At 37.6% G+C, this 11,680-nt stretch overlaps 1 protein-coding gene across 1 annotated transcript in view; it reads left to right on the top strand.

Moving 5' to 3' along the window:
- The first annotated feature begins 1,284 nt into the window (after nucleotides 1–1,284).
- Nucleotides 1,285–11,680, top strand: part of HAPLN1 (hyaluronan and proteoglycan link protein 1) — a 30,732-nt gene continuing 20,336 nt past the window's right edge. Inside the window, exons 1-2 of the mRNA XM_010008395.1 lie at nucleotides 1,285–1,384; nucleotides 8,521–8,523. Coding sequence (XP_010006697.1) covers nucleotides 1,285–1,384; nucleotides 8,521–8,523 — 103 coding nt within the window. The remainder of the gene's footprint in view (nucleotides 1,385–8,520; nucleotides 8,524–11,680) is intronic.

Here is an 11,680-nt window from a genome sequence, read left to right on the forward strand (position 1 = left end):
TTTCTGAATTTTAGTCTGTAATAGAGGTTGTCTTGGATTACAATATTTGGATCTAGATTTGAAACACATAGATGTCTGAGTCTATTTTGGGATGGAGACTATTTGCAAAGCTTGAATCTTAACCCAGGTTCTGGGTGAGATTACCCTGCAACTTTGATGTATTTCTAGCTAATGACAGAGAAGAAAGGAAAAAAATTAAATTTATCTCTGCATTAGAGACAAAGCACATTAATAATGCTGCCACTATTTAATGATTGGGGAAAAAACCCTGGTCTTTTAAAAGGCAAAACTGGGAAATAACTATATTTTATTTTAAGAAATCAGTGTCATAAAAATGATGGCTATAAAATACAGAGCAGCCTGAGCCCTCTGCATAAAACCTCTTGTATTTTATGCCACCTTTTCTATTTCAGGTCTTCATTTGCCTAATTACTACTCAGAGGCTGGCAGAGAATTTCCCTGCAGCTCTCATCTCTGCTGACTGCAGAGACCCTACCTGGCACACACTTACAGTGCGTCAGCATTCTAGGTGGAAATGAATGAAAAATCAATCAGGGCAGCTGCAGTGGTAGCATATACAACTCTAACCTACTTTGTCCATGGTTATGAGCATTTCATTATGTGTTTAGGCATCTTTTAAAATGGTAAGTGGATCTGAAATGGAAGAGATCTTTCTAGTCAGCCTAAGAAATGTTTTGTCATCTTTATTGCTTAGCTCAAGTAAACTTACCACCCCAACTGCTAGGTTAACTTGCAGTTTTCATTGAAATGCCAAAACCTTTGAGAAAGTTGTTTTAATCTTGAAATATTATCACCAGAAGATTGCATCATGCAGTGGATATAGATATAGTGATAGCTTTGACTGTTTTAACTCTATTTACAGACCAGATCTAGAGTAGGTCTGGAAAAGTAAAAGTACACTAGAAGCTCTTTTGAAACACAGGTATTGCTTACATATGGTCTTGCAAGGAGTTCACTTTGTGGATATTTTTGTGTGTGCACTTTTATATTTTCATGTTGTATTTCTGCACAGTCAGAGTTAAATAAGGATTGCCAGTTTCATTTAATGAAAGTCCACGATAAAAAGGTCAGGTCTTCGTTGCCTAAAAAAAATAGTAGCTATTGTAACTTTTTCAGCTGAATGGGTTAAATATGTTATAGTTCTCTCATAAGATCGTGGCTGTAACAAGTCATGCAATGCAACACTGTAAAGGTTTCCAAAAATTCACAAGCCTCCTTGTATGTGATGCTCTTACAGTGAAGAAGATTCTTTTGACTATAAAGATGAGGAGTCTACTTTTTCTGGTGCTGATTTCTGTCTGCTGTGCTGAACCTCACCCTTACAACTCAAGCCAGGAGCATGAAAGAATTATTCACATTCAAGGTAAGTAACTGTGTCAGAAAATACCAGTATCTTCAGATTGCTGAGGAAAACAAAATAGTGTGCTTAATTTTCCTTACATTTTTATTCTGCTGCTTTTTATAAAAAATACTACTATTACTGGTGACCAAAGCTGTTCTGGTTTTGGTTCTTTTGCATTATTACTACTCCTAAGGAAAGTCAAGAAATTAAAGTTGCACTGTTTAATAACACTTAGTCACAACCTTGCAAAGATTCGTGAGTAAAGTACAGTATGATTTAAGATAAAGAGAAAAAGCATGCATCCTAAAGCAATAAGCAACTGCAGTGGGTTGAAATACCTGTAGTTTATTGTGGAATATATTTAAGAAGGCTATTATGTATAGTTCTTTGCATTACAGGAATTTATTGCTGTTTATTATTTTAAAAGGCTCAGCACATCTGAGATCATAATTGGGCAATCTAAACCAGGGAGGGGATGGGGGGAAAAAAAAAAGAAAAAGTAGCTTACCCTGAAAGAAATATGTCTTTCCTCATACCTTTAATGCACACTAAGTATTATACTGGCCTTCTGCATAATCCTGTTTGGTTCGAATCCCAGAGCTTACAGCTGTAGCAGGATTTGAGTCTGCAGCACAATGCAGCTGTTATTTCAGTCCCAGCTTCAGTCATTGAGGGTCATCCTGCATAAGAAAAAACAGAAGATTTATACAGTAAGGAAAGGCAGAACTAACAGGGATATTCCTGCTTTTATTTGTGTTTCTTCAGGCTGGCTAAAATTAATCTTGCAAAATTAAGAAATACAGCATTATTGTTGTCTTTCTTTTTAAAGTTTGATTCCTTTCTCTCAACAGCCTGGCCAATTATGTTTGTTGAGTGTTTGTGTAATTATCAATTACCAACTTAAGGCAGGTTACTAAGAAAGCCTGAACCTTCTGAAGTTCACAGGAAAGTCACAGAAGTTAAAGGTACCCTGCACCTATTAAAACAGTCACTTGGACTGTCAAGGTCAAATCAGGAGTAACATAGCTGGTTTCACTCTCAGGGAGCTCACAGTATGAAGGTCAAATTAACATGTTTTCTCAAAATGACAAAGTATCACTGTTGTGAGATGGTGAACATGAATGCCCCGGGGTAAATTTCAAAATTTACACCAATATTTAATAAACATATACTTTGCCTTTCTTGTATAATGCATTTTCTCATCTCTGAACTTTATCTTTTTGGAAGATTAAATTAGTGGAAACAATTAATACAACTAAAAATTATTTTTCCTTGGTCTGTGTGTGTTTAACTTGCTTAGTCAGCAGTTTAGTCTAATTTGCAAGTCATATATGTTGCTTATTATGAGTCCTTCAGCATGTGCACAGTGCAGTCTGCAAGTGCTAAATAGTTCAAAGCTGATAAAAATTTCAAGATAATCCATTCTCCCTAACCATGAAAACTCATCTGGAGTTTATTCCTTCAAGAAAAGCTAGATAAAGCTTGAATTTGAGCTGTACCATGAGCTTTGTATGGCAGCTGATTCAAGCTCTGCAATACACAGACCACAAATGAAAAGCAATAAAACTGCTTGGAGCTTGATATTTTTACTATTAAATTTTTTCATTCTTCTCTGCATTGTGGAATCCCATCAGGGCTAGGATTCTGCTCTGCCCAGTGCTGCCTAAATATATATCTAATGAGCAGCACCTGGAAATGAGCTGGGAATCAGCAAAACCTGGGGAACATATGTGATAGAGCTTCATAGAAAAGGTATTTTATATTGTACTTAGGAATGTAACATCCCCCTCCACAGCTGAAATTCAAGAGAGTGTAGCTAAACTCCTCCTGGGTTGCATGCTTTGGAATGCCTTGGAATTACAAAAGGTGCAGATAAATGTGTAGTCAAGTACACAGAGTTGAAAGAATCTCCTGAGGCAATGAACTGAAGTGCCTTCTATTCTTCTATCTCTGGAATCTCCTGTAGGTTTAGTTTCATCTCTAAAAAAGCTGGATTTCAAATTGAATTACTGCAAGGTAGTTTTGGACCCTATTTTCCTGATATGGAAAAACTCTCCTAGTTCTCCATGTTTTTCACAGCCATTGTATGCACTTGCATTTCTCCTAGTGTTGCTCCTTATTTGCCGTTAAAAAATTTCCATCTTTGATGTTCACTTTAAAACATTACTAAAGTAACACTATACCCTCACAGCTATCATTTGAGTAAAATTTTTCAAATTCTTCTGTAAGTGTGTAACCTCCCGTCTAAATAACTGCTAGTTAGTAGTTGATCTCTATACCTGTTTTTTGTTTAAATTCGTATTTCTTGAGTGCATCTAGCCGGGATTTTATTCCAAATAAGATTTTACGCTGGCATTAATATTTTTGTTTTCCAGCTAGCAATGCTTTGTTTTTCACACGTTGGATCAAATTTATACTCTTCCCAGCCATGCTGTAGTGCTGGTTGATAGTCAAGTGTGATAGAAAATATAAGTAGTCACTCTCCTTCATTCTCCCTCATTCTTACTTGCAATTAACAAATATAAGTCTTATATCAATAATTATTAATAACAGGCCTTAAAAGTCTAGATTACACATTCAGTATTAAACATTATCATACTTTTCCCACCCTTCCTTCTTCAAATATTCTACATATCCCTTCTCCTCCCTTCAGTGATGCTTAATATGCCATGTGAAAATTTTAATAATTCAATAGTCACATTTACTTTATAAAGTAAAATCAGTGGAAATATTAAAGAGTCTCAAAAATTATAATGAAGACAATTCACTGGTGTTTATCTAGACTAATCATTTCTGTTCAGCCCAACCAATTTCAGTCTCTCTTGTATCTAGTTCTTAGACGCTTAACAGTGTTTCTAACAACCCCCCTATTTTCTCCATCCTGTCTAATTTCACATACTTCTCATATCACTTTCTTCCCTGAGCTCCAAGCAATTGAGACACCACATTTCTCTGGCCTTATACATTTATTTTTATAATATAGTGACATCATATTAGTCTGACACCCTTTAGTAAATATCTACTGCATTTTATCCGTCTATCTAGCGTCTATTTCTGTTCTTCAACCATTTTCTCCAAACCTTGTTCTAAGGCCCTGTTTGTTGTTGGTATCAGACCAATCAGCTTGTTAATGGTTACATTATTTTCCTGACATATATTTGTTCTTTTGTTGTTGTCCAGAAATACATTCTAAATAGGGTGGATGAGGTATTTATTTGTGCCATGAAGTTTGTAGTACCAAGTGTCAGTAATTAAGGCTGTGAAGTTTTCTACTCTTCTGTTTGAACAGGCTACATTTTCTGAGTTCACATTTCACTTTTATGTTTTCATTTCATATCAATGCACTCATGTACTCTAAATGACATTGTACTTCCAGGGCATCAAAACCAACCTTATTAAAAACAGAGGATTTGTTGATATACCACTTGGGTAATTTCTCTATTGTCTTCCACATTTTTCAGTGTGGTGACTCTATTCTACAAAATGAACCTCTTTGTGTTTAAAAGACTTTTTATGTACTGCTTCACTAAGATCTTTTACAGTCCTTCCTGACATTTTTTGTCCATGCTCTGTTTTGTCCTCATTATTATTATTTCTTCACTGCCTACTAAAGCCACCCCATCATCACCTTTATTGTTCATTTGGTCTTCCTAAATAGCACCACCTATTAGTACTCTACTACAGCCTCTGGTTGAGTTCAGTGTGTTTCTGATTCCCTTTAACAACTCTGTGTCAGGAACCAGAAGATCTAGTTAAGCCACTCTGCTGCCCCTGCATTAGTAAAAAAACTCCTGCCATCTCTCTCAGACTCAGAATTTGCTAACCAGAAAAATAAACAACGGTATTTAATGAATTGTATTGTTCCCTGATTATACTGACAGATCATTGCTTTTATGAGCACAGAGCTCTATCTTTCAAATGTCCACTCTGTTGAAACTGAGGATTTCTTAACTTTACTAAACATTTGCCATCCTCTTTAACATTGCAATAGGCATGCTTTCTTTTAAATCTTTAATTTTTTCTTTGAAATGAGTAGCTGTCTTCATGAATATCCCTGTTCCTGCTGTCACTGTCAGCTCTAGTTCTTTGATCTCCCCTTTTAGGTTAATAGAGTGAAACTGGATTTCAATTAAATTTCCCTTCTACTAAGCAGTTTTACCTCCCTAACCTTTACCGTTATTCCTTCCTGCTTCTTTCCTCTGTTCTGCTTCTTTTTGGTTATACGTTTTCTTCTTTAGTTTTATTCCAATATCTATGAATAAAATGTATGAAATACCTAAAGATGCATTTTATCTCTTCCATGACTTTATTTCCTTTTCTGAAGTCTGTGGTGAGTTTCATGGTTTTGGTCAGGCTGCTCAATTATCCCAGACTACTTGATCATATCACCTAACTCTCTGGCGGTTTGTCTGCACATAAAAGTCATTCCACTTAAACTTTTGTGGATAATTCAAAAGAGAGAACTATATTTAAAGACGATGTGTTTTCCCTCATCCTCCCTCACCACCCCCCTCCTTTCACCCCCGCCCTGTAAACTGTGTGTGCCTTAGGGGATACACTTCTTAGAAAAAATCCTAATCCTAAATTAAATCATCTAGTGACTGTGAAAATGGGACAAAAGTATACCCTAGCCACATAAGTGTCCACAACAAGAAAACAATACTACTCTAAGCATATCAGTGTAATTAAAGACTCAACTTTTCCTTGGAAATCAAGATCTGCAAAGGGCTCTGTGACCCATAAGAGAGGAAGATGATTCTTTTCAGTGCTCAGCTTTGTATATCTCTCTAATCTATTCATAGTCCTAGTTGCTGACCAATTATTCAGGATGCAGAGTACCCTTCAGAGATAACAGCATTTTTCTGTGTGTAGCTATTCTGCAAAATAAACGAAGTTGACTAAACCATTACAGTAATTGCTAAGTTAATTGTGTAAGGGTGGCAGGAGCCTTCAACATATGTGTCCTGTTTATTCCCGTTCTAGAAAGACAAGAAGGCCAGCAAAGAGCATACAAAATTTGTTTTGTGAAGGATCTACCTTTAGATTTTTAGCTTTTTTTTTGGAATAAAAGTGAGTCGATATTACGCAGCACTTCTTTACCTTTCAGATACAAAACCACACCCATTTGTCTATCAAGATCTGTGCACAGATCTATTTATACATACCAAAAAATTATCAACATGGAATGAGCAGAAAACTTTCTAATATTGCCATATTGGGGGGGGGGGAAAGTAAGTTAAATCAATTAATCAGTAATGAAAGCAGAAAAAAAGTTTGCCCAAACTTGTTAGGCATGACAATGAGTTTATTTACAGTCCACTTCCTTTTCTTCAAAACAAGACAGAACCAACAGAGAGAAAGAAGCTGCACAGATTTGCTGGACTAGCCAAAAACGTTATGAGAGATTAGATGAACTACTGAGTTGATCTCTTGCACTATGTCTTATGTTCCAAGTTCCAGGGTTTTCCACTTTCCTTTTGACTTTGGTCCACTTTTCTACACTTTCAATTTTCATTTAAGTTACCTGTTATTTGTTTACATTTTCTTGCATTTATCTTTTCTACTTAAAATTTCTTACTAGCTTTGTTGCCATCCAGGACACTTTAGATTATGTCATGATCCATTTTGCAGTCTCTTCTTAAAATTGAGCTGCTTCTCCCACATTGACACAACTTGTTTTCATCTTCAGAGCAAGACATGTTGCAACAGCATGTAATAGAAATGTCAGCAAAAAACAGCCTCACCTCCTGTTGGCTTTTCTGTTTCATTAAAGGCATTCAGGACTGCATATTCTGGAATAGACCATAAATGATAGTTATCAGTATATTTGGGTTGTAAAAAACTACTACAGAAGCAAAAAGATTAATATTAAACACAAATTTGTCTTTACTTACTCTTCTGTTCTGCTATATGAGGCCTGATCTTCATGTAGTTTCTGTATCTATACTGAAATAAACACATATTCAAGATTTATTTAAGGCAACTGAAGTGATTTCTCTGTGCTATTAAGTCTCCTAGAAACTGAAACTCTAGTTAATATGGCCCCTTTAACAATTTCCTTCAGCATGTTACTCAGGTTGAGTAGATGTTATCAGCTGAAACATATTTTATCTCAAATCTTGTCATGTCTGTGTTGGAGAGACAGATTTCTTCTCTGCTATTTATAAAAGTATTTTTAGCTGTACTATTATTTGCAACCATGCACCTGAACTTTTTAACTAGGATTTATCTAACAGCTCTTATACAAGCTGAATGTTCAAATTTAAAAGTAATGTAGGGGAGCATCCTGTCAGTTTAGAGGCAGGAGCATGGGAGTTTGAAGCTTTCTTTCTTATGACATTTGTGCTTGGGCTAAATAACAACAGCTTTTCCTAGTCTTACAGCTGATATACAAAAACTTTTTTTTTTTTTTTTTTTTTCTGAAAGCAAAATAAAAAAGATAAGATAGTTAAAACATAGTTAGAAAAATATGTAGTAGGAAAAGTATGTGGAAAAAATTATGGGCATAATTCTTCTTTGTGTTTTTTCCCTTCAGATTCTCTGAGTAATACACACATGTGTATATTAATAATGTGCTTCCATACATATTATAACAAGTGGGAATTATTGTTATCACAGATGTTATTTTGGAATTTTAAATAAGCATGTAGGAAAACAAAACATCTCATGTTGTAGGAAGCATGAGGATATTTTAGCTTAAGAGTTATGCTCAGATCCCTGGTAACACTACAGGAAAACAAGAAATGTCTTTGTGTTTATTAAAAGTAGGATGGCATGCGGTGTTGCTAACCTAATGTGTTGCTAACAGTGTGGAACATCTAGGCATGAGTTCTATACATGAATTCATCTGACAAAACAAAAAAAAAACAAAATAAAAATTAATGTGACCAGCAGAAGTAGAGAGGTGACTGTCCCCCTGTCCTCAGCACTGGTGAGGCCACACCTGGAGTGTTGTGTCCAGTTTTGGGCACCTCAATTCAAGAGACATATCAAGGTCCTGGAGTGAGTACAGAGGAGGACAATGAAGCTGGTGAAGGGCCTAGAGAATAAATCTTATGAAGAACACTTGAAGGAGCTGGGAATGTTTAGTCTGAGGAAGAGGAAGCTGATGGGAGACCTCATCAGTCTCTACAACTACCTGAAAGGTCATTGTAGAGAGGGTGGTGCTGGTCTCTTTTCACAGGCAATTAGCAACAGAAAAGAGGGAATGGCTTCAAGCTGCAACAGGGGAGGTTTAGACTGGACATTAGGAAAGATTTTTTTCACAGAAAGAGTGGTTAGACACTGGAATAGGCTGGTCAGGGAGATGGTTGAGTCACCATCCCTGGATGTGTTTAAGAGTTGTTTGGATGTGGTGTTGGTGGAGATGGCTTAGGGGAGAACTTTGTAGAGTAGGGATGGTGTTTGGACTCAGTGATCCCAAGGGTCTTTTCCAACCTGAATAGTTCTATGATTCTATGATTCTATGAAAAAACATCTGTGATGTGATTCCTAACTTATAATTTTTTCCCTGTAAAAATGCACAATTTTTTTCTCCATTCTTGCTCTCTAAATGAGTCCATTACAATGTCAGAATAATCATATTTTGTAGCCAAGTCAACATAAGCTTCTGGACAGTTCTGATGGATAAAGTGCATAAAGCTGTTTGCCAAGGGTCGTGGTGTGAGTCATCCTCTCTGCCCCACACTAAGTTCCTGGCCTTCGAAATTAGGCTTGGCATTACTCTTGAATGTAGAAGCCAGTTAAGAGAGGGGAAAAAAACCCAACAACCCAACACCAAAGAAACACAAAGAAAACCCCACACCAAATAAAAAGAAAAACAAATGTGAGTATGTGTCCAGCAATAAAATTTGGAACTGAACCAATCAGCCAGCAGATGGAACTGAATTGAGAGCATTAACAGCATGAGATCAAGTCCACTTACTTTCCTTGAAATGAGAAGCACACTGAAGTCAAGGTTAGATGTATATAAGATAATGACAACTGGAAAGACCAGTGCTAATTGTTTAGCATTCAGACAAGAGGAAAATAGAGGTTGTGAATAAACCAGAGATGGCTAGCGTGCTGATGCTTGTACGTTATTAAGGTAGCAAGATACCCTTTCACCTGCTTGGTTTGGCACCTTTGAGATACAGCAAAGTCAACTCAAGTATCCAAGTGAGTTTTCGTTTATGGCAGACAATTTTTCCTTACTGCCTGGAAAAGCAGCTCCCAGATTTGTGTGTTATCCCATGCAGCTGGACAGCTTCTGCCACTTGGACAAACTGATTTTTAGCTAGCTTAGCTGTTTTGGCATTATGTTGCCTTTGTCATCCACATAATTGCATAAAAACTGTTAACAAAAGGCCACAGACTGTCAGAATTGACAGAAGCTAAGAAGGAGTAGACAAAATATGGCAAATGAGACACCATTAGTACAGCCTGGTTCTGTACTAACACCAGAGCTGCTGCCTGTCTTCAAGGCCAAATATTCCTGGAAGGTTGAAAAACCCCACCCAACAATACTTTCTGATCCCATTTCTGACCTTGACTCTGAGACCAAAGCTAGTAACCAGGCTGTTGCCTTCTCTGTCCCCAACAGAAGGAGCAGCTGGATATTGCCCAAGACATTACTCACCTCTGTCTGAGGCTCTTGAGTGGCCATGCATATCATCGCTCTTGTCTGCAAGAGATCAAGTGATCAGATCACTATTTCACAACAGATCATTGCTCATCATACTAACCCAGGAAACAAATTCATTCCTCATTTAAGGTGACTTCTGCAGTAGGGAGGCAGAATGCTGCAGCCAGAGTCTTAAACATGTTGTAAGTGAAGTGATTCTGGTTTGCTCTGTGGGCATTTCTTTTCTTGTTGTGACTTCGTTTTTGTTATTATTTTTTTTCCTTTTTAACTTCTTCCCTGTCAGCTCCAGAAAGATTGAGACCATTCATTTTGCCATGCTCCCAAAAAAATATACAGTTTGGTGAACTTGGCCCTGATTCTTGCTGCATGCTGGATAATACAGACCTCTTGGCCTCTTGCCAAACCCCAGTCATCTCATTTTTATCCCTGAATCCCTGCTGCCTGCATGTCTTCTAGCTCAAAAAGAAACTATGCAGCATCCCTCAATCTGACATCAGCTTTTCCTTGAAAGCCAGAGATTCTTCCTTTCTCCTCTCCTAAGTCTGGGAACAGCAGCAATGTAATTTTTTTCCCCATTATCTTGCCAGAGTGAAGGGCACTTAATCTGTCTGTAGAAAAGAACTGGGTATTAGAAAACTTGAGGGTGGAGGCATATTTCAAGTGTTGCATATCCTTTTGAACCTCCAGGAATGTAGAAGGTGTTTCAGGCTGAAGAAAGCCATGCTTTTCTTTCCTTCTCTACATTGCCATCCACTCTGCTCTTTAAACTTACTGAGATATAAACTCAGCTGCTGCAAAGGGTCAGAGAAGGTGGGAAGCAGTCAGGAGAGAGATACACCATTGTGTTAGGATGCTAACACGAGTCAGAGGTGACAGTGCTCTGGGCAAGACTCCAGGCCTTGCTGGCACAGACTAGTAGTTGTTAGAAAGAGAGAGCATTAGCTCTCCTGCCCCAATCCTTTCTGCTAATATTTATTAAGTTGACTACTTTAGTATTAAAGACCAAACATAGTTGAGCTCTGATTCAGATTTCTCGGCAATAACCACCCTAAAGCATAACATTTCTCCTCCAAAGGTGGACAGAAGTCTGTGGAACATCTTAGTCCCTGAAGGAAACAGGGACATTTGCAGACAAACCATCCTGGCTGCCTTCACTGTCTTCCTTCTCCTCATCCTGTGGAAACAGTGTTAGCAACACTTTCCATGGTGCCTTGCCTCAGATCACCTCTCTTCTTGGATTTTCTCCTCTGAAAGGGAGAAGATAGGTTATTGCACCAACCCCAAACCTCTGCTTACCTCTGGGAAGAAGGATAGTGAAGAACAATTATTGGGGGCTGCAGGTGAATCTGCTCTGCAGCAATGATTAAGAACTAGGCAAGAAGGTATCTCAGCCTGGTAAAATAACTTGCAGCACTCAAGCTTGTTCATTCTTGGGGAGGCTGGTGCCCTGGCTAGTCTGTCCTGTGCTCTTTACATGGTATCTCCTGGCAAATAACCTGTTTTTCTTATGCAGATGCACATTTGTGCTCAGGGAGCTTGTCTTTGCAATTACCACCACTGAACATGTTCACATTATCATGAAATGCTGTATACTCTGGAGTTTCTTCTGCTGATCAGTGTAGCCAGTGTGGACAGTTAACAGACTCAAGCTGGAACTGCAGTTCAGGTGAATATATCATTTATCTGGCATTCCT

Source organism: Chaetura pelagica, unplaced genomic scaffold (assembly GCF_000747805.2).
Source record: "Chaetura pelagica isolate M959 unplaced genomic scaffold, ChaPel_1.0 scaffold191, whole genome shotgun sequence".
NCBI lineage: Eukaryota > Metazoa > Chordata > Aves > Apodiformes > Apodidae > Chaetura > Chaetura pelagica.